This window comes from Dermacentor silvarum, chromosome 2, assembly GCF_013339745.2.
Source record: "Dermacentor silvarum isolate Dsil-2018 chromosome 2, BIME_Dsil_1.4, whole genome shotgun sequence".
Lineage (NCBI taxonomy): Eukaryota > Metazoa > Arthropoda > Arachnida > Ixodida > Ixodidae > Dermacentor > Dermacentor silvarum.
In genome coordinates, this window is record NC_051155.1 from 24,438,478 (window position 1) to 24,464,609 (window position 26,132).

The 26,132-nt window shown below is 55.2% G+C and overlaps 1 protein-coding gene across 1 annotated transcript; it reads right to left on the reverse strand.

The window, feature by feature from the left end:
- Positions 1–3,068: 3,068 nt before the first annotated feature.
- LOC119441367 (intracellular coagulation inhibitor 3) lies at positions 3,069–4,955 on the reverse strand. Its single transcript, XM_037705981.2, has one exon. It carries the CDS (start codon positions 4,856–4,858, stop codon positions 3,659–3,661), a length of 1,200 nt encoding a protein of 399 aa, XP_037561909.1. The 5' UTR covers positions 4,859–4,955; the 3' UTR covers positions 3,069–3,658.
- Between the last annotated feature and the right edge of the window lie 21,177 nt (positions 4,956–26,132).

Below are 26,132 nucleotides of genomic sequence, written 5' to 3' on the forward strand. Positions count from 1 at the left end.
ATGATGATGATGATCGGAATCCATCTGAATGGTGCACACCTGACAATTAGCCGATCTGTTTCTGTTGCGGCTGCATTGGTCACGTTTCCCGTCACTGCCGTAGTCGCAGAACGCCCCCGCCACGAAACAAATCTTCGAATCCCTCCAAGTCACCCCAAAGCGCTTCGCCCCGCTGCTTCCCCGACGCTTCCGACACCGCTGCTGATGATCGCCCTATACGCTTGCTCACCCTCACCACAACGCCATCAGCCACGTCCACCTGGACTCCGCAGCTCTACTTCGCCGAAGTACCCAGAACCCAGCCAGCCGGTAAGACTCAAATGCGATGGGGCACAGTGGTGCTGCAATGTCCGGTTTGCCGTAACATTGTCCACTGACTCTATCAACAAGGCACTGCCTTCTAGATGTTCAAGTCGATGGCACAACTCTCACAGCACTCGTCGATACCGGCGCACGCATCTCCATTATGAGCGCTCACCTTCGCCGTAATGAAGCAAAATTCTCACACCTGCCATCACTCGGGTTATACACATCACCGACGGCAGAACGGTTGGCGTGGTGGGAATGTGTACTGCCCGCGTAAGCACTGCTGGTCGCCATACTGTCGTCTTTTTCACCGTGCATACCCACTGTCACCATGACCTGATACTTGGCATAGACTTTCTCTCTGATCATTCTACGCTCATCTATTGTTCAGCAAGTACCGTCTGCATAAACCTGCCTCTCCTTACCGATCCTCCTGCTCCACATGAGATTCGCCTAAGTCCGACTGATTTCATCGCAATATCGTTAAGGACCCCGTGTCGCAGAAGATCCGGCATTGGCCTCCTGTGAGCGAAAATTTACGCATATATTAATGCGAAACCCTAATGTGGCTATGTTGGCGGTGCCCTTGGCGGTGACCTTGCGGTGACCCTTGCAGTTACCTTGGCGAAACTGTGACATGACAGAAAATGGTCGACGCCGCAAAGGGTAATAACAGGTCTAAAATGCTCGTATTGACGTCACATTTCTCAAGGAGGTTCCTGTAAACAAAGTAAATTAGTGGCTTTGAAAAGAAAAATTGGTAAATTTCGGTCTGGGTGACAATCGAACCCGGGCTTTCGCGGTGCGTCATGAGCACGCTTCACAGAAGTCACGGCTGCTCCACGGTTGTGGCTTACTAAAGATGTGCCTATAAAACTCGCGGACAACTTTCTGTGGCAATGAAGGGAAAGTTACGGAGGCAAAGCGCGCACAAGTGAGAGCGCTTCTGAAACGAGTCCCGCGTTTTAATCCGCGTCGGTTTGGGCTGGGGAAGAGACAACATAAACAGCTTATTAGCGACAGCCAAATAAGACAGAACACATCACTGAGTGTAAAAGTTTACTTATTGTGCAGCTTTTCCCTTCCGCGTCTGGGAAAATGCGAAACCGTCGCACGTGGAAGCTGCGTCGATTCAGGGTCTGTTCCGAGCAACCAAAAGCACTGTGAAACGTTGCCGGACTACTTGGCGCGGTAACACATGTGTGGCATCCAAGCGCCCGTAGCTTTCCCTTCATTGCCACAGAAACTTGTCCGCGAGCATAGTACGTGCCTGACTAAACACGTCACGTGGCCACAGAGACGCGCTCGCGCTAATGCTCGTGCGTTCGTCGTCGTCTTCTTCCACAGCTGGCTCCGATGCCACTGATCATGCCAGCGTTCCCCTACTGCCCCTCGCACTCGTGCTACTGCTCCCGCATTTGTCGTCGTCTTCTTCCACAGCCGGCAGGCTGTCGCCTTCACGTTTTACAAACGTGGAACACTTGCTTAATTTTTCTATGCGGCACTAAAGATTGCTCATTCCTTGCCTTGCCTTGCATTCTTTACAAAGTTACATCTCAGAATTTTCAGAGTGACTGCTCACAAACAAATGTCATGAAACAAAACAGCGACAGTGCATGCCTTTTATGCTAAATCTGCTAACACTGAAATATTAATAGTGCGAAACAATAAGATCGGCCCACGCAAGAGGCCGCGTTTCTACCAGAAAGCTCGCCTTCGTGCGTATCGTTCGCCGCCAGCGTTTCCCGGTAAACATTACGCTTACATAAGCTGCAGTTGCCACAAGGCGTGAGAAGCAGTCAGGGATCTTCGAATGCCTTCTCGTTTCACTCTTAAAGGCGAAGCTTCAGCGTCCTCGAATGTTTGCTCTTTGGTACACGTTATGGCACCTCCGCACAAAGTACGAACCGCTGCTCAAGAAGCGAATCGTAGAGCTACGCGCGCGGCTGCAATAAGGCAACGTCGGGCTCAGCAGACCGCTGCGCAGAGAGCAGCACAAGCCGCAGCTCGCCGTCGACGGCGGGCCGACAGTTCAGTTTGTTCTCGTGAACACGACGCAAAGAGATTGCACCGCGAAGACCCTCTAGTGTGTGCTGCTAGAAATGGAGCTTGTATGGAGCCGCTCCTCGATTTTACGTTACGACTGTGATGCGTGTTCCGCGCAGGCCTGCGAATTTTTCATCAGGGACACTCGGGCTAGGCGGGAGTAGTTAAAGAGTAGGAAGCGCGCGAAGCGGTTCTGAACTGATACGAGTGGACGGGGAGCTGTTCTTCAGGAAGCACTCTATCCAGTTTCACAAATCGTGGTCGACGCTGACATTGAGTTTCAACAATATCGCATGGAAAACAGTGCCAAAAGCTTTAGCAAAATTGATAAATATGCTCTCAACGATTGAAGCATGATCCAATATAGAAAACAAGTTACTAGTAAATGGTATTTAGGTTTCGCACAAGTACTTTTCCGGAAACCATGTCGGCACTCTGTAAAAAATCATTTTAGCCGCCAAGTGGCTAATAAGCCTGGCATACAAAATGCACTCAAGAACTGTACAAGGAGTAGAAGTTCATGTTGAAAGGGGGATTTATTGAAGCTCGTCCGAGGGATCGCAAGTGGCTTTGTATGCACAGTCCTAGCTCTTGGCATCAGCAGCTCGAGCTCGAGTCTCGCGCCGAGGCGATGACAGTTCCCATAGCGATACACGCACATTCCCCACTACACTTTAATGGTGTGGTAATTGAAAGGATTGAGAACCTCACCAAACTTGTACGCTGGAAGGACCTTGCCCACCTTCCAGTCGAGTTCTTTATTAAAAGCCTGAAGGCACCCGCAACACCGTTCACTCTTACAGAATAACAGATAAAACGCACGCTGAAAATTTGTCTGCACTCGTAGACGCTTTTTGTCCACTGGAAGACACGGCTACGTTCGGCTGTCTCCGTACTGTGAAAAGGCATCTGTACATACCCATGTACTCGTTTTTGTTTTGACCAAAACAAAAGAGGGAGCCGACGACTACTTAAGAAAATCTTCTTGGTGATCTCGCAGACTACATAAATGCGCAAAGTACAGTGCGCGGTGACGAGGATGCTACGGCTGGCGCGTAAAAAAATTTTGTTATCCCACACTTTCGTGAATTCAAAGCTAAGCTCAAGTAGAAAACACAGGTTCTTTACGTCACCACTTTACGTCCTGTGCATCGTAATTATCTAGTCTCACCTTACTGTTCTAGCAGCACATAGGCTCTCAAAAAAGAAATGCAGGAATTTCATCGTGTTTCCTGATATGAGAAGACACTATTTAGTCCTTCGAAACTCTTGCTTCACCGCCCAACGCAGTAAAAAATGACGAGCCTCATAGGCTGTGGACTTCGCCGATGAAGAGGATGTGGTTTGTGATCTTGTCTCTGATGTAGTACAGGAAAGGGCGATCAACGGTGAACAAAACCGGCGGAGGGGGCAGATTCAGCGCCGACGCAGCCACAAAGGACAGTCCTGTAACGGCGGCTGCGACGGTACCCTCCTCGGTAACCTCGATGGCTGCCTTGTGCACGGCATCCGATATGCGAACTTGCAAACCCTCGGCGATTCCGCTGAAGTTAGCCGAGCCTCCGAACACCGCGTTCAGTCCGAGTGCCTTCATCGCCGGCACCAAGTTGTAGGTGAGACTCATCTCGAACTTGGGCAGCCTGAGTACGACGTCTTTCCTGTACAGGTTGCTGCCGAGATCTTCGAGGGTGGCGACCGACAGGCCATCCCTGAGCGCCTGAAGGCCAGTAGGGGTATCCGGGAGCATGACCACCATGCTGAACTTGTCACCCAGGTACGGGATCTCCAGAGCAGACGCGTGTAGGGCGTCGATACGGGTGTGCGGGAAACGCGCACTGAGGTGCATCGCCGGCTTGCTTACCTCGGTGGTTCCAAGGTTGAAGAAGGGCTTGTTCGCGGTGTCGGCGGCGTCGAACTTGGTCACCCAGGTGCCCTTGAAGAAGACGGCGTTCAGGATGAAGAGGACGATGTTCAGCGACTGACCTTCAGGCAGGATGCCGGAAATCTTGCCCCTGGTCTTTTCGCGCACCCACGCGTTGACTTCGGCCGCGACCCGGGGACCTTCGTTGACGAAGTCGGCCGACCGGAGCTCCGCGTCGAAGACTTCACGCAGCTGCTGCTTGTAGCTGTCATTAACAGATAAGCCGTTCTGCGCGAGGACCATGTTGGCCACGTCCAGCGTCACATTGGACGAGGCCGCTAGCTGCAGCAGGTTCTTGTAGGCAGAGAGCACTCTCGCTCGGTCTGTGAGACCGACCGCGGTGTGGCCGAGCACAGACCCCAGCTCGGCCTCTGTGCTTCCCTGGGCACCGGCGTAGGCCATGCCGAAGGCAGCGGCGATGCTAGTCGGCGAGAAGAAGACGTTGGACGAGGGATCCTGAGTGGCAAGGTGCTTCAACAGATTCACGGCGAACTGGTTGTGAGCTTTGGCGAGTAGCGTGTCGTCGTCATGTTCACAGTTCACCACGACGAACACCGCCGCGAGAAAGACAAACTTGGTGAGCATCGTGCGTCTTCTTCGAACGTCTGTCTGCGTCTGACCTCTGGCCGCGGTGACGGTTCTTTATAGAGCGACTCGTGGCGACCTCTATTTTTCCGAGCGGATTTGTTATTCTGCCGTACGTATTGCTGCCACGTTCGAAAATCTGCGATTGCACAGCTTGTTGTGTCGGGTGCAATCGCAGATTGCACCGACACAACAGCTCTATACGCCATCGCTTCACGCGCACGTGTCAGCAGTCCGCTTTTATCAGCGTTAGCGCTAGACGGCATTTCATTTCCTTGCCCCGGGAAGTACAGGTTGGCAAGACAGCTGGTCTCTGACGGCAAGCGAAGTACGCAAAGCTCTGCCTTGAGACAAAGTTGTGCACTTGGGTTACAGTTTTTATCGCCACTTACTAGAGGGTAGATAAATATAACGGAGTGTTTTTATTCCACATGGACCCTTTCCAGCAGCGGGAAACTTTCGCCAGCAGGCCTTCCACGTTAAGGTACGTTCAGACTACGTACGTAATGTGCAGATATCGCGCAAGAAACGGAAGCGCAAACGCAAAAAGCGCAACTAAGTTGTTTAGACTACAATCGTATGAAGCGTTAAGAACGCAACAGTCGTCACGCACGCGAGCGTAATGGTTGGAAGGCCCGCAACTTTTACGTTTCATACAGATACGACAGTTACGGCGTGGCCAGTAAGCGCCGCAGTTTCAGTTTTAAATTTCCGGTGACGCGACTACCGGCATCCCCAGTTAGAGCAACGGCCCAACGGACATCGCTGTGTGTGTGCGTAGTAGCTTGTGTGCGTAGTTCGAGTAGTGTGCGTAGTTGTGTACGTAGTCTGTTTACAGGCGCCATGTTGAAATCCACTGAGACACAACTGACAATGTGAACGACCAGCATTGTTAACGATCTGAACGCTTGTAACGCGCAATACTGTTTTTATGACAGATGCGCGCTTTGCTAACGTTACGACCGCAGTCTGAACATACCTTTAGTCTTGCATGAGCTTAGCCGATTATCTACTAATTCTTTTGGAACATAAATGGCGATGATTGTTCAGTAGGATCGGTTGTTGCTCTGGTAGAAAGATGTGGGCGCCCCCAGTAGCCCCCACATTTGTAGGGACTCTGTAGGGGCATGTATGGTACGGTGTGGTAAAGCCCTGTGATGCGCAAAATGGGGCATGTTTTTCCAGCGAAGTTGAGTGGAGTTTCCCAGCCGATTTCGTGCAGGAAAAGCCGACGCGAGCCTAGGTTTCCATCAGCAAAGCATCCTGCACGAAGTCCCAGATTTTTCTTTTGAAATGTAACTATTAATTACTACAAACTAACAAATATATAAGGTGCTTTTTTAGAATGACCATTTTTTTTAGAAATGGGCCTGTGGCAGATAGCACAATGCTAATCCTTGGTCAAAATGTCTCGATGAGGTGATCATTATTTCTGCAAAATGCCTAAAATGCCTAAATCAAAATGCCTAAATAAATAACTGACATACTTACCCTAACTAAATGTTTTATTTAATTATATTACGGCACAAATTTAAATCTACGAATTATAGCCGGTCAGTTCGCAAGACGTATTATCTGGACTGCACCAGTTTCGAGATATTAATTTTCAATGTGTCCGCCGAAATGCATTGGTGTTCGAGTTACTTTTGTGCCTCAATGCATAAATCATCGTTTTCGTAAAATGAGTAAATAGAACGCCAATGCATTTCATCGCACACTTTGAAAATTATGTCTTAATTGGTGCTGTCAAGAGAATTCGTTCCAAGTGGATATCGCCTTGCGAACTCACCAGCTGTAATTCGTAGATTGAAATATGTGCAGTAAAGTAATTCATTAAAAACATAATTATCAAAATTATATTAATATTTCAATTAGGCATTTTGATTTCTCGTAGAACTGATGACCGCCTTATCGAGTAATTTAGGTTAATGTTTAGAATGGTGCTATCTGGCATTGGCAATTTTAAAAACATTTAGAGCTTCTAAAAAAACGGTATAACACCGTTATTGAGCGTATTCTTGTTTTTTTCATCCAGTAATCAGTAATTTTTATTTATCACGTCTGCAGGTCAGGTACACGTTGAAGTCAGCGTATACGGCTGCGCTGGTAAAGAGCAGAGAGGAACGCAGTATGCGTAGGAGCCCCGAAGCGGCCGCATGACCAGGGCGTCGGTGATGAATAAGAGCAGGCAACGAATATACCCCTGTGATCACGAAGAGAGCCTAAGCGTCACTGCTTCCACTTGGCTCCTGAAGTGAGGAAGACTCCAGTATCGGTGCGGCCGCCTTCCTCGTGCTGGCGCTTGGCGGAACTGCTGGGTTGCTCGCTGGGCCTGGCGTGACTGGGCTTCCCGCTAACCGTAGAATAACACTGTAGCAGCCCTAGTACTTAAGAAGGAAGCGAGAACTCTCTTACACAGCTTCGCTTCCCATTATTTATCAGTTGCTCAGATTCTCATATAATGTGCGAAAATGTTTAACCAAACTTTTTAGCATCACTCCCGCAATTTGGTGTGCGTTTCTTTTAACCTATCTGAAATGCGCATGGACCACTGACATCATATAGTTTTATATCGGCTCATATATAGTGCCTGATTCGGATTACTCATCTTGGACGCATTTTACGCACCCTTAAATCTCCTGGATATCTAGTCAGCCCCGGTCGACTCTGAAGTTTGATTAAAAGTTGTGCGCTACGTGTATTCTTAGTTCACTCATGTGATCTATGATGTGTCCTCACAGTGACAACCTATTTAAACTCGCGGAAATCGTAAGCCTTTAAAGCGAGCAGTCTGCGCACAAAGCACCAGAGGCTGCCATAAGCTTACCGCCATTGAACACCTTCTGAATCGAGAGCAAGCATGTATTAGTCGCCGCCCGCTGCTCCAGTAAAGTTCCCATCAGAGGCCGGGAATTGCTTAGTACTATTTGTTAAAATGTGGAGGTGCTAAAGGAAGATGTGCTCTGGCTGGAACTGCAGCATCTCCAACAGAACCTTGAATGTATGGGGCGAGAATTCCTTCCGTGCGAGCTTTATTCGCCTCAGATGCGCAATCAGTGCCGGGTTTACGATCACTCTTCAGAATAATAACTTCTTCTTGGGCGAGTTGGTGTTTACTGAACATGATACTTAGCAGCGCAAGAACTCGAAATAAAAGATAACCGTGAGAGGCGAGAGGAAAGACGAGCGCTACAACAGCAGACACAGACAGTAGCGCTCGTCTTTCCTTTCCTCTCGCCGCTCACTTTTATCTTTTATTTCGAGTTGGTTACTTGGTTCTTGATCACCCCTAAAGACCAGCGCTACTCGTCCAAGAGATGCAAGAGATAGCTGGCCGGTGCAAGCCAGCGTACAGCTTTTATGTCGTGCAGAATGGCGTTCCTCATTAGAGCGGGACAGTTTAGGCCGAGTTCTTTCTTATTTAATTGCGTGTTTGTTTAAATTGGTCGTTTAAATGATAAAATTTAATTTATAGTTTAAATATTTAATTGGTCGTAATTGCGTGTTTATTCAAGTACTGCCTGCGCTTACGCACGGCATTTATTGGCAAAGTGTGACCAGGAGGCGGGAACTCTGTATGCCGCCCTCCCATTGGTCATGTCAAATCGCGTCACAATTAGGTCAGGCCTACAGTCAGCGCCGACCTAAAGCTAAACTAAAATCACAACAAAAGTGCGCGTGACGTCACGCTCCTCTTCTTTCGCCCTCCGATAGCCTTTGTCCTGCCGGCTACGCTCTGCTTTCACTTGACGGCTCTCCGTCTCTTCTACTTCGCTTCCCCGGCTGCTCCCTGCTTGTCCGGAGCGACCGCTGAGCCGTCAACACAACAAACGTGGCCGTGACGTCAGCTCCCCTTCTTTCGCCCTCCGCCAGCCTTTCTCCGGCCGGCTACGCCCTGCTTTCCCTTGACAGCCCTCCGTTTCTTCTACTTCGCTTCCCCGGCCGCTCCCTGCTTGTCCGGAGCGACCGCTGAGCCGTCAACACAACAAAAGTGCGCGTGATGTCACGCTCCTATTCGTTCTCCCTCCGCCAGCCTTTCTCCTGCCGGCTACGCCCTGCTTTCCCTTGACGGCCCTCCGTTTCTTCTACTTCGCTTCCCCGGCCGCTCCCTGCTTGTCCGGAGCGACCGCTGAGCCGTCAACACAACAAAAGTGCGCGTGACGTCACGCTCCTCTTCTGTCTCCCTCCGCCAGTCTTTCTCCTGACAGCTACGCCCTGCTTTCCCTTGACGGCTCTCCGTCTCTTCTACTTCACTTCCCCGGCCACTCCCTGCTTGTCCGGAGCGACCGCTGCGCCGTCAACACAACAAAAGTGGCCGTGACGTCACGCTCCTCTTCTTTCGCCCTCCGCTAGCCTTTCTCCTGCCGGCTACGCTCTGCTTTCCCTTGACGGCTCTCCGTCTCTTCTACTTCGCTTCCCCGGCTGCTCCCTGCTTGTCCGGAGCGACCGCTGAGCCGTCAACACAACAAACGTGGCCGTGACGTCAGCTCCCCTTCTTTCGCCCTCCGCCAGCCTTTCTCCTGCCGGCTACGCCTGCTTTCCCTTGACGGCTCTCCGTCTCTTCTACTTCGCTTCCCCGGCCGCTCCCTGCTTGTCCGGAGCGACCGCTCAGCCGTCAACACAACAAAAGTGCGCGTGATGTCACGCTCCTATTCTTTCTCCCTCCGCCAGCCTTTCTCCTGCCGGCTACGCCTGCTTTCCCTTGACGGCCCTCCGTTTCTTCTACTTCGCTTCCCCGGCCGCTCCCTGCTTGTCCGGAGCGACCGCTGAGCCGTCAACACAACAAAAGTGCGCGTGACGTCACGCTCCTCTTCTTTCTCCCTCCGCCAGCCTTTCTCCTGCCGGCTACGCCCTGCTTTCCCTTGACGGCTCTCCGTCTCTTCTACTTCGCTTCCTCGGCCGCTCCATGCTTGTCCGGAGCGACCGCTGAGCCGTCAACACAACAAAAGTGCGCGTGATGTCACGCTCCTCTTCTTTCGCCCTCCACCAGCCTTTCTCCTGCCGGCTACGCCCTGCTTTCCCTTGACGGCTCTCCGTCTCTTCTACTTCGCTTCCCCGGCCGCTCCCTGCTTGTCCGGAGCGACCGCTGAGCCGTCAACACAACAAAAGTGCGCGTGACGTCACGCTCCTCTTCTGTCTCCCTCCGCCAGCCTTTCTCCTGCCGGCTACGCCCTGCTTTCCCTTGACGGCTCTCCGTCTCTTCTACTTCGCTTCCCCGGCCGCTCCCTGCTTGTCCGGAGCGACCGCTGAGCCGTCAACACAACAAAAGTGGCCGTGACGTCACGCTCCTCTTCTTTCTCCCTCCGCCAGCCTTTCTCCTGCCGGCTACGCCCTGCTTTCCCTTGACGGCTCTCCGTCTCTTCTACTTCGCTTCCCCGGCCGCTCCCTGCTTGTCCGGAGCGACCGCTGCGCCGTCAACACAACAAAAGTGCGCGTGATGTCACGCTCCTATTCTTTCTCCCTCCGCCAGCCTTTCTCCTGCCGGCTACGCCCTGCTTTCCCTTGACGGCCCTCCGTTTCTTCTACTTCGCTTCCCCGGCCGCTCCCTGCTTGTCCGGAGCGACCGCTGAGCCGTCAACACAACAAAAGTGCGCGTGACGTCACGCTCCTCTACTGTCTCCCTCCGCCAGCCTTTCTCCTGCCGGCTGCGCCCTGCTTTCCCTTGACGGCTCTCCGTCTCTTCTACTTCACTTCCCCGGCCACTCCCTGCTTGTCCGGAGCGACCGCTGCGCCGTCAACACAACAAAAGTGGCCGTGACGTCACGCTCCTCTTCTTTCGCCCTCCGCTAGCCTTTCTCCTGCCGGCTACGCTCTGCTTTCCCTTGACGGCTCTCCGTCTCTTCTACTTCGCTTCCCCGGCCGCTCCCTGCTTGTCCGGAGCGACCACTCAGCCGTCAACACAACAAAAGTGCGCGTGATGTCACGCTCCTATTCTTTCTCCCTCCGCCAGCCTTTCTCCTGCCGGCTACGTCCTGCTTTCCCTTGACGGCCCTCCGTTTCTTCTACTTCGCTTCCCCGGCCGCTCCCTGCTTGTCCGGAGCGACCGCTGAGCCGTCAACACAACAAAATTGCGCGTGAAGTCACGCTCCTCTTCTTTCTCCCTCCGCCAGCCTTTCTCCTGCCGGCTACGCCCTGCTTTCCCCTGACGGCTCTCCGTCTCTTCTACTTCGCTTCCTCGGCCGCTCGATGCTTGTCCGGAGCGACCGCTGAGCCGTCAACACAACAAAAGTGCGCGTGATGTCACGCTCCTCTTCTTTCGCCCTCCACCAGCCTTTCTACTGCCGGCTAAGCCCTGCTTTCCCTTGACGGCCCTCCGTTTCTTCTACTTCGCTTCCCCGGCCGCTCCCTGCTTGTCCGGAGCGACCGCTGAGCCGTCAACACAACAAAAGTGCGCGTGACGTCACGCTCCTCTTCTGTCTCCCTCCGCCAGTCTTTCTCCTGCCAGCTACGCCCTGCTTTCCCTTGACGGCTCTCCGTCTCTTCTACTTCACTTCCCCGGCCACTCCCTGCTTGTCCGGAGCGACCGCTGCGCCGTCAACACAACAAAAGTGGCCGTGACGTCATGCTCCTCTTCTTTCGCCCTCCGCTAGCCTTTCTCCTGCCGGCTACGCTCTGCTTTTCCTTGACGGCTCTCCGTCTCTTCTACTTCGCTTCCCCGGCTGCTCCCTGCTTGTCCGGAGCGACCGCTGAGCTGTCAACACAACAAACGTGGCCGTGACGTCAGCTCCCCTTCTTTCGCCCTCCGCCAGCCTTTCTCCTGCCGGCTACGTCCTGCTTTCCCTTGACGGCTCTCCGTCTCTTCTACTTCGCTTCCCCGGCCGCTCCCTGCTTGTCCGGAGCGACCGCTCAGCCGTCAACACAACAAAAGTGCGCGTGATGTCACGCTCCTATTCTTTCTCCCTCCGCCAGCCTTTCTCCTGCCGGCTACGACCTGCTTTCCCTTGACGGCCCTCCGTTTCTTCTACTTCGCTTCCCCGGCCGCTCCCTGCTTGTCCGGAGCGACCGCTGAGCCGTCAACACAACAAAATTGCGCGTGAAGTCACGCTCCTCTTCTTTCTCCCTCCGCCAGCCTTTCTCCTGCCGGCTACGCCCTGCTTTCCCTTGACGGCTCTCCGTCTCTTCTACTTCGCTTCCCCGGCCGCTCCGATGCTTGTCCGGAGCGACCGCTCAGCCGTCAACACAACAAAAGTGCGCGTGATGTCACGCTCCTATTCGTTCTCCCTCCGCCAGCCTTTCTCCTGCCGGCTACGCCCTGCTTTCCCTTGACGGCCCTCCGTTTCTTCTACTTCGCTTCCCCGGCCGCTCCCTGCTTGTCCGGAGCGACCGCTGAGCCGTCAACACAACAAAAGTGCGCGTGACGTCACGCTCCTCTTCTGTCTCCCTCCGCCAGTCTTTCTCCTGCCAGCTACGCCCTGCTTTCCCTTGACGGCTCTCCATCTCTTCTACTTCGCTTCCCCGGCTGCTCCTTGCTTGTCCGGAGCGACCGCTGAGCCGTCAACACAACAAACGTGGCCGTGACGTCAGCTCCCCTTCTTTCGCCCTCCGCCAGCCTTTCTCCTGCCGGCTACAGCCTGCTTTCCCTTGACGGCTCTCCGTCTCTTCTACTTCGCTTCCCCGGCCGCTCCCTGCTTGTCCGGAGCGACCGCTGCAGCCGTCAACACAACAAAAGTGCGCGTGATGTCACGCTCCTCTTCTTTCTCCCTCCGCCAGCCTTTCTCCTGCCGGCTACGCCCTGCTTTCCCTTGACGGCTCTCCGTCTCTTCTACTTCGCTTCCCCGGCCGCTCCCTGCTTGTCCGGAGCGACCGCTGAGCCGTCAACACAACAAACGTGGCCGTGACGTCAGCTCCCCTTCTTTCGCCCTCCGCCAGCCTTTCTCCTGCCGGCTACACCTGCTTTCCCTTGACGGCTCTCCGTCTCTTCTACTTCGCTTCCCCGGCCGCTCCCTGCTTGTCCGGAGCGACCGCTCAGCCGTCAACACAACAAAAGTGCGCGTGATGTCACGCTCCTATTCTTTCTCCCTCCGCCAGCCTTTCTCCTGCCGGCTACGTCCTGCTTTCCCTTGACGGCCCTCCGTTTCTTCTACTTCGCTTCCCCGGCCGCTCCCTGCTTGTCCGGAGCGACCGCTGAGCCGTCAACACAACAAAATTGCGCGTGAAGTCACGCTCCTCTTCTTTCTCCCTCCGCCAGCCTTTCTCCTGCCGGCTACGCCCTGCTTTCCCTTGACGGCTCTCCGTCTCTTCTACTTCGCTTCCTCGGCCGCTCGATGCTTGTCCGGAGCGACCGCTCAGCCGTCAACACAACAAAAGTGCGCGTGATGTCACGCTCCTATTCGTTCTCCCTCCGCCAGCCTTTCTCCTGCCGGCTACGCCCTGCTTTCCCTTGACGGCCCTCCGTTTCTTCTACTTCGCTTCCCCGGCCGCTCCCTGCTTGTCCGGAGCGACCGCTGAGCCGTCAACACAACAAAAGTGCGCGTGACGTCACGCTCCTCTTCTGTCTCCCTCCGCCAGTCTTTCTCCTGCCGGCTACGCCCTGCTTTCCCTTGACGGCTCTCCGTCTCTTCTACTTCGCTTCCCCGGCTGCTCCCTGCTTGTCCGGAGCGACCGCTGAGCCGTCAACACAACAAACGTGGCCGTGACGTCAGCTCCCCTTCTTTCGCCCTCCGCCAGCCTTTCTCCTGCCGGCTACACCTGCTTTCCCTTGACGGCTCTCCGTCTCTTCTACTTCGCTTCCCCGGCCGCTCCCTGCTTGTCCGGAGCGACCGCTCAGCCGTCAACACAACAAAAGTGCGCGTGATGTCACGCTCCTCTTCTTTCTCCCTCCGCCAGCCTTTCTCCTGCCGGCTACGCCCTGCTTTCCCTTGACGGCTCTCCGTCTCTTCTACTTCGCTTCCCCGGCCGCTCCCTGCTTGTCCGGAGCGACCGCTGAGCCGTCAACACAACAAAAGTGCGCGTCATGTCACGCTCCTATTCTTTCTCCCTCCGCCAGCCTTTCTCCTTGCCGGCTACGCCCTGTTTTCCCTTGACGGCCCTCCGTTTCTTCTACTTCGCTTCCCCGGCCGCTCCCTGCTTGTCCGGAGCGACCGCTGAGCCGTCAACACAACAAAAGTGCGCGTGACGTCACGCTCCTCTACTGTCTCCCTCCGCCAGCCTTTCTCCTGCCGGCTGCGCCCTGCTTTCCCTTGACGGCTCTCCGTCTCTTCTACTTCACTTCCCCGGCCACTCCCTGCTTGTCCGGAGCGACCGCTGCACCGTCAACACAACAAAAGTGGCCGTGACGTCACGCTCCTCTTCTTTCGCCCTCCGCTAGCCTTTGTCCTGCCGGCTACGCTCTGCTTTCCCTTGACGGCTCTCCGTCTCTTCTACTTCGCTTCCCCGGCTGCTCCCTGCTTGTCCGGAGCGACCGCTGAGCCGTCAACACAACAAACGTGGCCGTGACGTCAGCTCCCTTCTTTCGCCCTCCGCCAGCCTTTCTCCTGCCGGCTACGACCTGCTTTCCCTTGACGGCTCTCCGTCTCTTCTACTTCGCTTCCCCGGCCGCTCCCTGCTTGTCCGGAGCGACCGCTCAGCCGTCAACACAACAAAAGTGCGCGTGATGTCACGCTCCTATTCTTTCTCCCTCCGCCAGCCTTTCTCCTGCCGGCTACGCCCTGCTTTCCCTTGACGGCCCTCCGTTTCTTCTACTTCGCTTCCCCGGCCGCTCCCTGCTTGTCCGGAGCGACCGCTGAGCCGTCAACACAACAAAATTGCGCGTGAAGTCACGCTCCTCTTCTTTCTCCCTCCGCCAGCCTTTCTCCTGCCGGCTACGCCTGCTTTCCCTTGACGGCTCTCCGTCTCTTCTACTTCGCTTCCCCGGCCGCTCCCTGCTTGTCCGGAGCGACCGCTGAGCCGTCAACACAACAAAAGTGCGCGTGAAGTCACGCTCCTATTCTTCTCCCTCCGCCAGCCTTTCTCCTGCCGGCTACGCCCTGCTTTCCCTTGACGGCTCTCCGTTCTTCTACTTCGCTTCCTCCGGCCGCTCCTGCTTGTCCGGAGCGACCGCTGAGCCGTCAACACAACAAAAGTGCGCGTGACTGTCACGCTCCTCTTCTTTCGCCCTCCGCCAGCCTTTCTCCTGCCGGCTACGCCTGCTTTCCCTTGACGGCTCTCCGTCTCTTCTACTTCGCTTCCCCGGCCGCTCCCTGCTTGTCCGGAGCGACCGCTGAGCCGTCAACACAACAAAAGTGCGCGTGACGTCACGCTCCTCTTCTTTCTCCCTCCGCCAGCCTTTCTCCTGCCGGCTACGCCTGCTTTCCCTTGACGGCTCTCCGTCTCTTCTACTTCGCTTCCCCGGCCGCTCCCTGCTTGTCCGAGCGAGCGACCGCTGAGCCGTCAACACAACAAAAGTGCGCGTGACGTCACGCTCCTCTTCTTTCTCCCTCCGCCAGCCTTTCTCCTGCCGGCTACGCCTGCTTTCCCTTGACGGCTCTCCGTCTCTTCTACTTCGCTTCCCCGGCCGCTCCCTGCTTGTCCGGAGCGACCGCTGAGCCGTCAACACAACAAAAGTGCGCGTGATGTCACGCTCCTCTTCTTTCTCCCTCCGCCAGCCTTTCTCCTGCCGGCTACGCCCTGCTTTCCCTTGACGGCTCTCCGTCTCTTCTACTTCGCTTCCCCGGCCGCTCCCTGCTTGTCCGGAGCGACCGCTGAGCCGTCAACACAACAAAAGTGCGCGTGACGTCACGCTCCTCTTCTTTCTCCCTCCGCCAGCCTTTCTCCTGCCGGCTACGCCCTGCTTTCCCTTGACGGCTCTCCGTCTCTTCTACTTCGCTTCCCCGGCCGCTCCCTGCTTGTCCGGAGCGACCGCTGAGCCGTCAACACAACAAAAGTGCGCGTGACGTCACGCTCCTCTTCTTTCGCCCTCCGCCAGCCTTTCTCCTGCCGGCTACGCCCTGCTTTCCCTTGACGGCTCTCCGTCTCTTCTACTTCGCTTCCCCGGCCGCTCCCTGCTTGTCCGGAGCGACCGCTGAGCCGTCAACACAACAAAAGTGGCCGTGACGTCACGCTCCTCTTCTTTCTCCCTCCGCCAGCCTTTCTCCTGCCGGCTACGCTCTGCTTTCCCTTGACGGCTCTCCGTCTCTTCTACTTCGCTTCCCCGGCCGCTCCCTGCTTGTCCGGAGCGACCGCTGAGCCGTCAACACAACAAAAGTGCGCGTGACGTCACGCTCCTCTTCTTTCTCCCTCCGCCAGCCTTTCTCCTGCCGGCTACGCCCTGCTTTCCCTTGACGGCTCTCCGTCTCTTCTACTTCGCTTCCTCGGCCGCTCCCTGCTTGTCCGGAGCGACCGCTCAGCCGTCAACACAACAAAAGTGCGCGTGATGTCACGCTCCTATTCTTTCTCCCTCCGCCAGCCTTTCTCCTGCCGGCTACGCCCTGCTTTCCCTTGACGGCCCTCCGTTTCTTCTACTTCGCTTCCCCGGCCGCTCCCTGCTTGTCCGGAGCGACCGCTGAGCCGTCAACACAACAAAAGTGCGCGTGAAGTCACGCTCCTCTTCTTTCTCCCTCCGCCAGCCTTTCTCCTGCCGGCTACGCCCTGCTTTCCCTTGACGGCTCTCCGTCTCTTCTACTTCGCTTCCCCGGCCGCTCCCTGCTTGTCCGGAGCGACCGCTGAGCCGTCAACACAACAAAAGTGCGCGTGACGTCACGCTCCTCTTCTTTCTCCCTCCGCCAGCCTTTCTCCTGCCGGCTACGCCCTGCTTTCCCTTGACGGCTCTCCGTCTCTTCTACTTCGCTTCCCCGGCCGCTCCCTGCTTGTCCGGAGCGACCGCTGAGCCGTCAACACAACAAAAGTGCGCGTGACGTCACGCTCCTCTTCTTTCTCCCTCCGCCAGCCTTTCTCCTGCCGGCTACGCCTGCTTTCCCTTGACGGCTCTCCGTCTCTTCTACTTCGCTTCCCCGGCCGCTCCCTGCTTGTCCGGAGCGACCGCTGCAGCCGTCAACACAACAAAAGTACGCGTGATGTCACGCTCCTGTTCTTTCTCCCTCCGCCAGCCTTTCTCCTGCCGGCTACGTCCTGCTTTCCCTTGACGGCTCTCCGTCTCTTCTACTTCGCTTCCCCGGCCGCTCCCTGCTTGTCCGGAGCGACCGCTGAGCCGTCAACACAACAAAAGTGCGCGTGAAGTCACGCTCCTCTTCTTTCTCCCTCCGCCAGCCTTTCTCCTGCCGGCTACGCCCTGCTTTCCCTTGACGGCTCTCCGTCTCTTCTACTTCGCTTCCCCGGCCGCTCCCTGCTTGTCCGGAGCGACCGCTGAGCCGTCAACACAACAAAAGTGCGCGTGATGTCACGCTCCTATTCTTTCTCCCTCCGCCAGCCTTTCTCCTGCCGGCTACGCCCTGCTTTCCCTTGACGGCCCTCCGTTTCTTCTACTTCGCTTCCCCGGCCGCTCCCTGCTTGTCCGGAGCGACCGCTGAGCCGTCAACACAACAAAAGTGCGCGTGACGTCACGCTCCTCTTCTGTCTCCCTCCGCCAGTCTTTCTCCTGCCAGCTACGCCCTGCTTTCCCTTGACGGCTCTCCGTCTCTTCTACTTCACTTACCCGGCCACTCCCTGCTTGTCCGGAGCGACCGCTGCGCCGTCAACACAACAAACGTGGCCGTGACGTCACGCTCCTCTTCTTTCGCCCTCCGCCAGCCTTTCTCCTGCCGGCTGCGTCCTGCTTTCCCTTGACGGCTCTCTGTCTCTTCTACTTCGCTTCCCCGGCCGCTCCCTGCTTGTCCGGAGCAACCGCTGAGCCGTCAACACAACAAAAGGGGCCATGACGTCACGCTCCACTTCTTTCGCCCTCCGCCAGCCTTTCTCCTGCCGGCTACGCCCTGCTTTCCCTTGACGGCTCTCCGTCTCTTCTACTTCGCTTCCCCGGCCGCTCCCTGCTTGTCCGGAGCGACCGCTGCACCGCCAACACAACAAACGTGGCCGTGACGTCACGCTCCTCTGCTTTCGCCCTCCGCCAGCCTTTCTCCTGCCGGCTACGCCCTGCTTTCCCTTGACGGCTCTCCGTTTCTTCTACTTCGCTTCCCCGGCCGCTCCCTGCTTGTCCAGAGCGACCGCTGAGCCGTCAACACAACAAAAGTGCGCGTGATGCCACGCTCCTATTCTTTCTCCCTGCGCCAGCCTTTCTCCGGCCGGCTACGCCCTGCTTTCCCTTGACGGCCCTCCGTTTCTTCTACTTCGCTTCCCCGGTCGCTCCCTGCTTGTCCGGAGCCACCGCTGAGCCGTCAACACAACAAAAGTGCGCGTCATGTCACGCTCCTATTCTTTCTCCCTCCGCCAGCCTTTCTCCTGCCGGCTACGCCCTGTTTTCCCTTGACGGCCCTCCGTTTCTTCTACTTCGCTTCCCCGGCCGCTCCCTGCTTGTCCGGAGCGACCGCTGAGCCGTCAACACAACAAAAGTGCGCGTGACGTCACGCTCCTCTTCTGTCTCCCTCCGCCAGCCTTTCTCCTGCCGGCTGCGCCCTGCTTTCCCTTGACGGCTCTCCGTCTCTTCTACTTCACTTCCCCGGCCACTCCCTGCTTGTCCGGAGCGACTGCTGCGCCGTCAACAAAACAAAAGTGGCCGTGACGTCACGCTCCTCTTCTTTCGCCCTCCGCTAGCCTTTGTCCTGCCGGCTACGCTCTGCTTTCCCTTGACGGCTCTCCGTCTCTTCTACTTCGCTTCCCCGGCTGCTCCCTGCTTGTCCGGAGCGACCGCTGAGCCGTCAACACAACAAACGTGGCCGTGACGTCAGCTCCCTTCTTTCGCCCTCCGCCAGCCTTTCTCCTGCCGGCTACACCTGCTTTCCCTTGACGGCTCTCCGTCTCTTCTACTTCGCTTCCCCGGCCGCTCCCTGCTTGTCCGGAGCGACCGCTCAGCCGTCAACACAACAAAAGTGCGCGTGATGTCACGCTCCTCTTCTGTCTCCCTCCGCCAGCCTTTCTCATGCCGGCTGCGCCCTGCTTTCCCTTGACGGCTCTCCGTCTCTTCTACTTCACTTCCCCGGCCACTCCCTGCTTGTCCGGAGCGACCGCTGCGCCGTCAACACAACAAAAGTGGCCGTGACGTCACGCTCCTCTTCTTTCGCCCTCCGCTAGCCTTTGTCCTGCCGGCTACGCTCTGCTTTCCCTTGACGGCTCTCCGTCTCTTCTACTTCGCTTCCCCGGCCGCTCCCTGCTTGTCCGGAGCGACCGCTGCGCCGTCAACACAACAAACGTGGCCGTGACGTCACGCTCCTCTTCTTTCGCCCTCCGCCAGCCTTTCTCCTGCCGGCTACGCCCTGCTTTCCCTTGACGGCTCTCTGTCTCTTCTACTTCGCTTCCCCGGCCGCTCCCTGCTTGTCCGGAGCAACCGCTGAGCCGTCAACACAACAAAAGGGGCCGTGACGTCACGCTCCTCTTCTTTCGCCCTCCGCCAGCCTTTCTCCTGCCGGCTACGCCCTGCTTTCCCTTGACGGCTCTCCGTCTCTTCTACTTCGCTTCCCCGGCAGCTCCCTGCTTGTGTGGAGCGACCGCTGAGCCGTCAACACAACAAAACTGCGCGTGACGTCACGCTCCTCTTTCTCCCTCCGCCAGCCTTTCTCCTGCCGGCTACACCCTGCTTTCCCTTGACGGCTCTCCGTCTCTTCTACTTCGCTTCACCGGCTGCTCCCTGCTTGTCCGGAGCGACCGCTGAGCCGTCAACACAACAAAAGTGGCAATGACATCACGCTCCTCTTCTTTCACCCTCCGCCAGCCTTTCTCGTGCTGGCTACGCCCTGCTTTCCCTTGCCTTGCTTTCCCTGTGGCGAGTTTTGCTACAGGAGTGCTGGCTTCTGCGTGTTATTCATGCAGCGTTCCAGCGATTGGAAACCAAACATGAACATTAGTTTCATTTTAAATGCAAATCATTTCTTGGCGAACATTTCCTACTTTGACACGCTGCTTGCGTCGGTGTGGACTTCGGTATCGGCGTTTTCGTCGAAATGCGCAAGTATTGGCGGCGATTGCAGGCGTCGCTTCAGTTCTTCAAATGCTTCGAGTTGCGGCGTCTCCCACTTGAACTCGACGTCAGCCTTCGTGAGATACATCAGTGGCTCTGCGATCCGTGAAAAATCCTTGACGAAGCGCCTGTAATAGGCGCACAGTCCAAGAAATCTGCGCACTGCCTTCTTGTCAGCGGGCAGAGGAAAGTTGGAGATGGCCGCAGTTTTCTGAGGGTCGGGGCGCACTCCAGACTTGTTGATGACATGGCCCAAAAAGAAGAGCTCCTCATATACGAAGCGGCACTTTTCTGGCTTTAACGTGAGTCCGGAGGTTTTGATTGCTTGAAGAACTGTTTCAAGGCGCCGAAGGTGTTCTTCGAAGCTTGAGGCAAACTCAACGACGTCGTTCATATAGACGAGGCAAGTCTGCCACTTCAAGCCTGCCAGTACTGTATCCATGACGCGTTGGAAAGTCGCAGGTGCCGAGCAAAGACCAAACGGCATGACCTTGAACTCGAACAGTCCGTCTGGTGTAATAAAGGCCGTCTTCTCCCGGTCCCTCTCGTCGACTTCGATTTGCCAGTAGCCGGTTTTGAGGTCCATCGACGAAAAATACTTTGCGTTGTATAGTCGATCCAAGGCATCGTCAATCCGTGGGAGGGGGTATACGTCCTTCTTCGTGATCTTGTTGAGGCGACGATAATCGACGCAGAAACGTAGGGTTCCATCCTTCTTCTTCACTAACACCACGGGGGACGCCCACGGACTCTTGGACGGCTGGATGATGTCGTCGCGTAGCATTTCGTCGACTTGTTGCCTTATGGCCTCGCGTTCGCGCGCCGAAACTCGGTACGGGCTCTGACGCAGTCGGTTATTTGTCGGTTATGATGCGGTGCTTGGCGACAGGGGTTTGTCGAACTTTTGACAATGACGAGAAGCAATCCTTGTATTGCAGGAGCAGAGCTTTTAGTTGTTCTTTCTTATGCCTGGGAAGGTTCGATTGACGTCGAAAGTTGGTTCAGGTATTATAGTCGTCGTTGCGGGTGCACTGGAATCCGTGAAGGCGAAAGCACTGCTGGCTTGTACTATTTCGTCGATGTAGGCAACCGTGGTGCCTCTGTTAATGTGCTTGTATTCGGGGCTGAAGTTCATGAGCATCACCGTTGCTTTCCCTGCACGTAGCTCAGCTATGCCTCTAGCGACGCAAATTTCACGGTAGAGCAGTAAGTGATGATCGCCCTCGATGACGCCCTCCATGTCTGCAGGCACTTCGGTACCGACGGAAATCATTACGCTGGAGCGAGGCGGAACGGTGACTTGTTTTTCAAGCACATTCAAGGCATGGTAACTTATGCTTGTAGCCGGTGGTATCGCGTTGTGCGTTGAAAGCGTTATTGACTTGGACCTTAAGTCGATGACTGCACCGTGTTGATTTAGAAAGTCCATGCCTAGGATGACATCCCTGGAGCAGTGCTGCAGGATTACGAAGCTCGCCGGGTAAGTGCGGTTGTTTACCGTGACTCGCGCTGTGCAGATTCCAGTCTGCGTTATTAGGTGTGTCCCGCTGTCCGGATGTCGGGTCCTTGCCAGGCTGTTTTCACCTTCTTCAACTTGGCGGCGAACGCGCCACTGAAGACGGAATAGTCGGCGCCAGTGTCGACGAGAGCGGTGACGTTATGACCATCGATGAGCACGTCTAGATCGGTAGACCGGCGTCTGGCGTTGCGGTTAATTCGTGGCGTCGGATCACGGCTGCGTCGGCTTGCTCTGCTGCTGCTACGTTGCGTCGGAAGGTCCTCTTTCTGCGGCGAAGTGCTGTCAAGGCTGTTGCTAGGCGGCATGCTGATATCTCGTCGTGATGATTCGCGAATCGTCGTCGTCGGCGGCGGCGGCGGAGGATCTTCGGCATTGTGTCGTACAGCAACCGCACCTCCATCGGTTGCTGCCTTTAGTTTCCCGGGTAAGGGCTCGGAGATCGGCTCCGGATGGGACCGGTGTACTGACGGCGATGCGGCGAGATGTAGCGGCCCGTGACGGCGAGCGTGAGGGTCGTCGTGGTTGCCACTGGGCTCCGGCGAGGTAGTCGGCGATGTCACGTGGTCGCTCGCCAAGCTGTGGACGCGGCGCGTTGACGGCGAACCCTCGTAGGCCCATCTCGCGGTATGGGCATCGGCGGTAGACATGGCCGGCTTCCCCGCAGTGATAGCAGAGCGGGCGGTGGTCGGGGGCGCGCCAAATGTCTGTCTTTCTTTGGTAGCTACGCTGGGCAACGGGTGGGCGTGCTGGCGGCTGCGGCGGCGGTGGACGACGGAACTGCGGCGTTACGGCGCCCTGGCGCGAGCGTGAAGGGGGGCCTTGACGACGGGCAACGGCGGCGTAGGTCAGCGCTTCCGGCTGGGGTTGTGGCGATTGCGGCTGCACATCGGGATCTCCAAGTGAGCGCTGAACTTCTTCTTTGACGACGTCGGCGATAGATGCCACTTGAGGCTGCGACCCGGGAAAGAGCTTCTGCAGCACCTCGCGAACGACTGCTCGGATGGTCTCGCGCAGGTCGTCGGCGTATAGTGCTTGAGCATCGGCGTAGTTGGTCAGGGCACGGCGGTTGTATTGCCAGGCGCGCATTTCAAGCGTCTTCTCGATCGTTGTGGCCTCGGAAAGAAATTCGGCGACACTCTTGGGCGGGTTGCGCATCAATCTGGCGAATATTTGCTCTTTGACGCCCCGCATCAAGAACCGAACTTTCTTTTCCTCAGACATATCGGGGTCGGCGTGGCGGAAGAGGCGAGTCATCTCCTCCGTGAATATCGCGATGTTCTCGTTCGGCAATTGCACTCTGGTTTCTAATAAAACTTCGGCCCTTTCTTTTCGCACGACATTCGTGAAGGTCCTCACGAAGTTCTCACGAAATAGGTCCCACGTCACCAGGGTGGTCTCTCTGTTCTCAAACCAGGTCCGAGCAGCATCATCCAATGAAAAATGAACATGGCGCAGCTTGACGTCGTCGCTCCATTTGTTGAACGTCGCGGTCCTCTCGTATGTCTCCAGCCAGGTTTCAGGGTCTTCAGCCGACGATCCACGAAAAGTCGGTGGCTCCCGAGGTTGCTGCAGCAGGATAGGGGACGCTGGTGCTGCCATTCTGGTCGTTGACTTGGCCTTGATTGCGGTGGTCTTTTCGGGAAGAAGTCCGAACTCCGGCACAAGTCCTTGCTGCCTACGGCTAGCTCGCTGGTCCTTGGCGACGTTGGTCTCGTCCTCCGGTTTCGGGCTTGGGTCGCGGCTTTGCGGGGGCGTTCGGTGCATGAACGAACTAGCACCTCCACCAGATGTCACGTAGTAGTGACGGTAAATAAAACAGTCGCAAAACTGTGTATGACGAAACTGATTCTTTATTGGGCGAACCTGTGCCCACAAAAGCAAGCTACACTCAAAGCACAACGATAGCGGCGAACACAGTCGGCGATCGTCGAAAATCTGATCAGCGGCAAAACGCGTCGGCTTTTATACCTGAGTCATCGAAGGTTCCAGAATAATCCCTGGTACGCGCGTGTCTTCCAGAAAGTTCTAGACAATTCGCGTCGCTCATACAATCAGATAACATAAGCGTCGGTGAAAACAGGCAACGGAAAGAAGCATCGATAACGTTCTAGAAACTTCCGATACAGGAGCGTCCTGCGCCGAGCGATAACGTTTAACATTTGTTAGCCAGTGGAAAGCGGCCATCGGCGAAAGATAAACATGTATACCTGTCAGTATCTATCTATGTATCTATCTATCTATCTATCTATCTAGCCGCCTAGGACTTTGTGCTCTCATGGTCGTTTCGTTAACTTGGTAAGCACCAAAATTGGCATACTTTGACAGGAGTATATTACGAACATAAATGGTATGTCATGTCATAAATGAAGGTCATGACATGCGCATCATGTAGGTCATGAAACAGCCACCTACGTCTTGGTGCTCTCATGGTCGTTTCGTTCACTTGGTAGGCACCAAAATTTGTATGGTATAACAGGAGTGTATGAGGAACATAATGATAGGTCATGATGTAAATGTCATGACATGCGTGTCATGTAGGTCATGACAATGACCCAGCGAAAGATATGAACATCCAAAAATCAATGAAATGGGTTCTGACGTGGCACTAAGCGAAGGAAACACTACAGGATGCTAGTAGAATTCATAGTCATGAGCATGACTCAGCAAAAATGACAATGACTCAGCGAAAAAAGATTAACACTCAAAAGCCACTGAAATGTGTTTGGACGTGGACACTAAGTGAAGGAAGCACCTAACGAGGATGGTAGAAATCATAGTCATGAGCATGACACCGCAAAAATGGCAATGACTCAGCGAAAAAAGTTAACACAAAAGCCACTGAAATGGGTTCTGACGTGTGCACTAATTGAAGGAAACACTAAAGCATGATGGTAGATGTCATAGTCATGAGCATGACTCAGCAAAAATGACTATAAATTGGCGAAAAATGTATTGCACTCAAAAACCACTGAAATAGGTTAGGATGTGGGTACTAAGGGAAGGAAACACTAAAGGATGCTGGTAGAAGTCATAGTCATGAGCATGACTCAGCAAAAAGACAATGACTCAGCGAAAAAGTATAGTACTCAAAAACCACTGAAATGGGTTCGGACATGAGCACTAAGGGAAGCAAACGCTAAAGGATGCTGGTAGAAGTCATAGTCATGAGCATGGTTCAGAAAAATGACTGACTCAGCGAAAAAACATTAACACTTAAACACCACTGGAATGGGTTCGGACATGGCCACTAAGTGAAGGAAACACTAAAGAATGATGGTAGAAATCAGTCATGAGCAGAGCGCGTCTCCTCCCCCTCTCTCTCCTCTGGGAATCCTCTAGAGAGTGACGCCCGTGCCACACCCCCACAGCGCATGCGCGTCCCCTCCTTCTGTCTATCTCCTCCTATACTCCCCCTTTCTCTCCTCTAGGAATCCTCTACGGAGACGCGCCCGCGTCCCACACCCCCACAGCACATGGGCGTCCCCTCCCCCACTCTCTCCTCTCCTACACTCTCCTTTTCTCTCCTCTAGGAATCCTCTACAGAGCGGCGCCCGCGTGCCACACCCCCCCCCAGCGCATGTGCATCCCCTTCCACTCTCTCTCCGCTCCTACACTCCCCCCTTTCTCTCCTCTAGGAATCCGGAGCGGCGTGCACGACAGGTGGTGCGACAGCTGCATAGTCCCCTGGGGGCGCCACGGTAGTTCCGCGGTATGAAAATGACGGAGCGCGCGCGCCTCATTCTCTCTCCCGGTGAACGCTCAGGCCGCTGCCGCGAAACCATCTCCCGCTCAAGCTAACCATCTCCCCGCTGCTTCGCATCCACACATGGTTTCCTTTAGCGGGAGATGGAGTAATCTTTTTTTCGGCCCCCGCGTATGGGTGTCGCATCTGCAAAGACACATATGCATGCATCAGGTAACCTCTCGTAAAAAGATACAGGCGGACATTGAAAGAAACAAATTGTGGCAGAACCCATCTCACGATGACCGTCCACGTCAGTGTGTTTAGCGTTGAATCAATATAGCGACAGAAAGTATTGCCACCGTCGAAACGAGTTTTGCACGAGGCCTGTACTGCAGCGGTGCTCCTCTTTCGCGCTTCCCTATAAGAACATAAGGCGTCATCTAGTGCCTATTTTTGAGAAGTATTTATGTAATTAGAAAAATGGCAGCAAGCAACTGGAGTGATTACAGTGACGTGAACGAGAATTTCGGCAATGAAGTGGAAGCAAAAAAAGAGGAACAGAAAGAAGCAACCTCAGGGCGATTCGGGAGGACCAGCCAACAAGGGAAAGCCAGCTTCTCAGGGACAATTGCCCGAAAAAAAAAAGACACATTGCCTAATGGCGTTGAAGAAATCATGCAAGCAGATGTGAAATTTTTAGAGGCAATGTTGGAAACTCAAGAGGGAGCTCCCCAATCATCTGAGGGTTTGAAAAAGATGTTGCAAGTGCATCAAAAATGAAATATGGCATTCAGAGCCATTGAAAGAAATGCGTACCTGCAAGGAATGTTGGAGGGGACGAGGGCTCACCCTCCACAAGTGAAAGCACTTGCAGATGTTAGGCAAGACAGCCTACGCAACAAAGGAGAGACAGAAGAGAATGACAGGAGAGAGCCACGGCTGGCACTCTTGATAACATCTGAAGCAGATAAGGGTACAAGTTATCCTGTAATAAAACAAACGTTGCAAAAACACTTCCTACCAGAAACACTTGGCCTCAATGATGTCAACACAAAACCCATAAGGCAAGGGGGGGGGGGGATAGCAG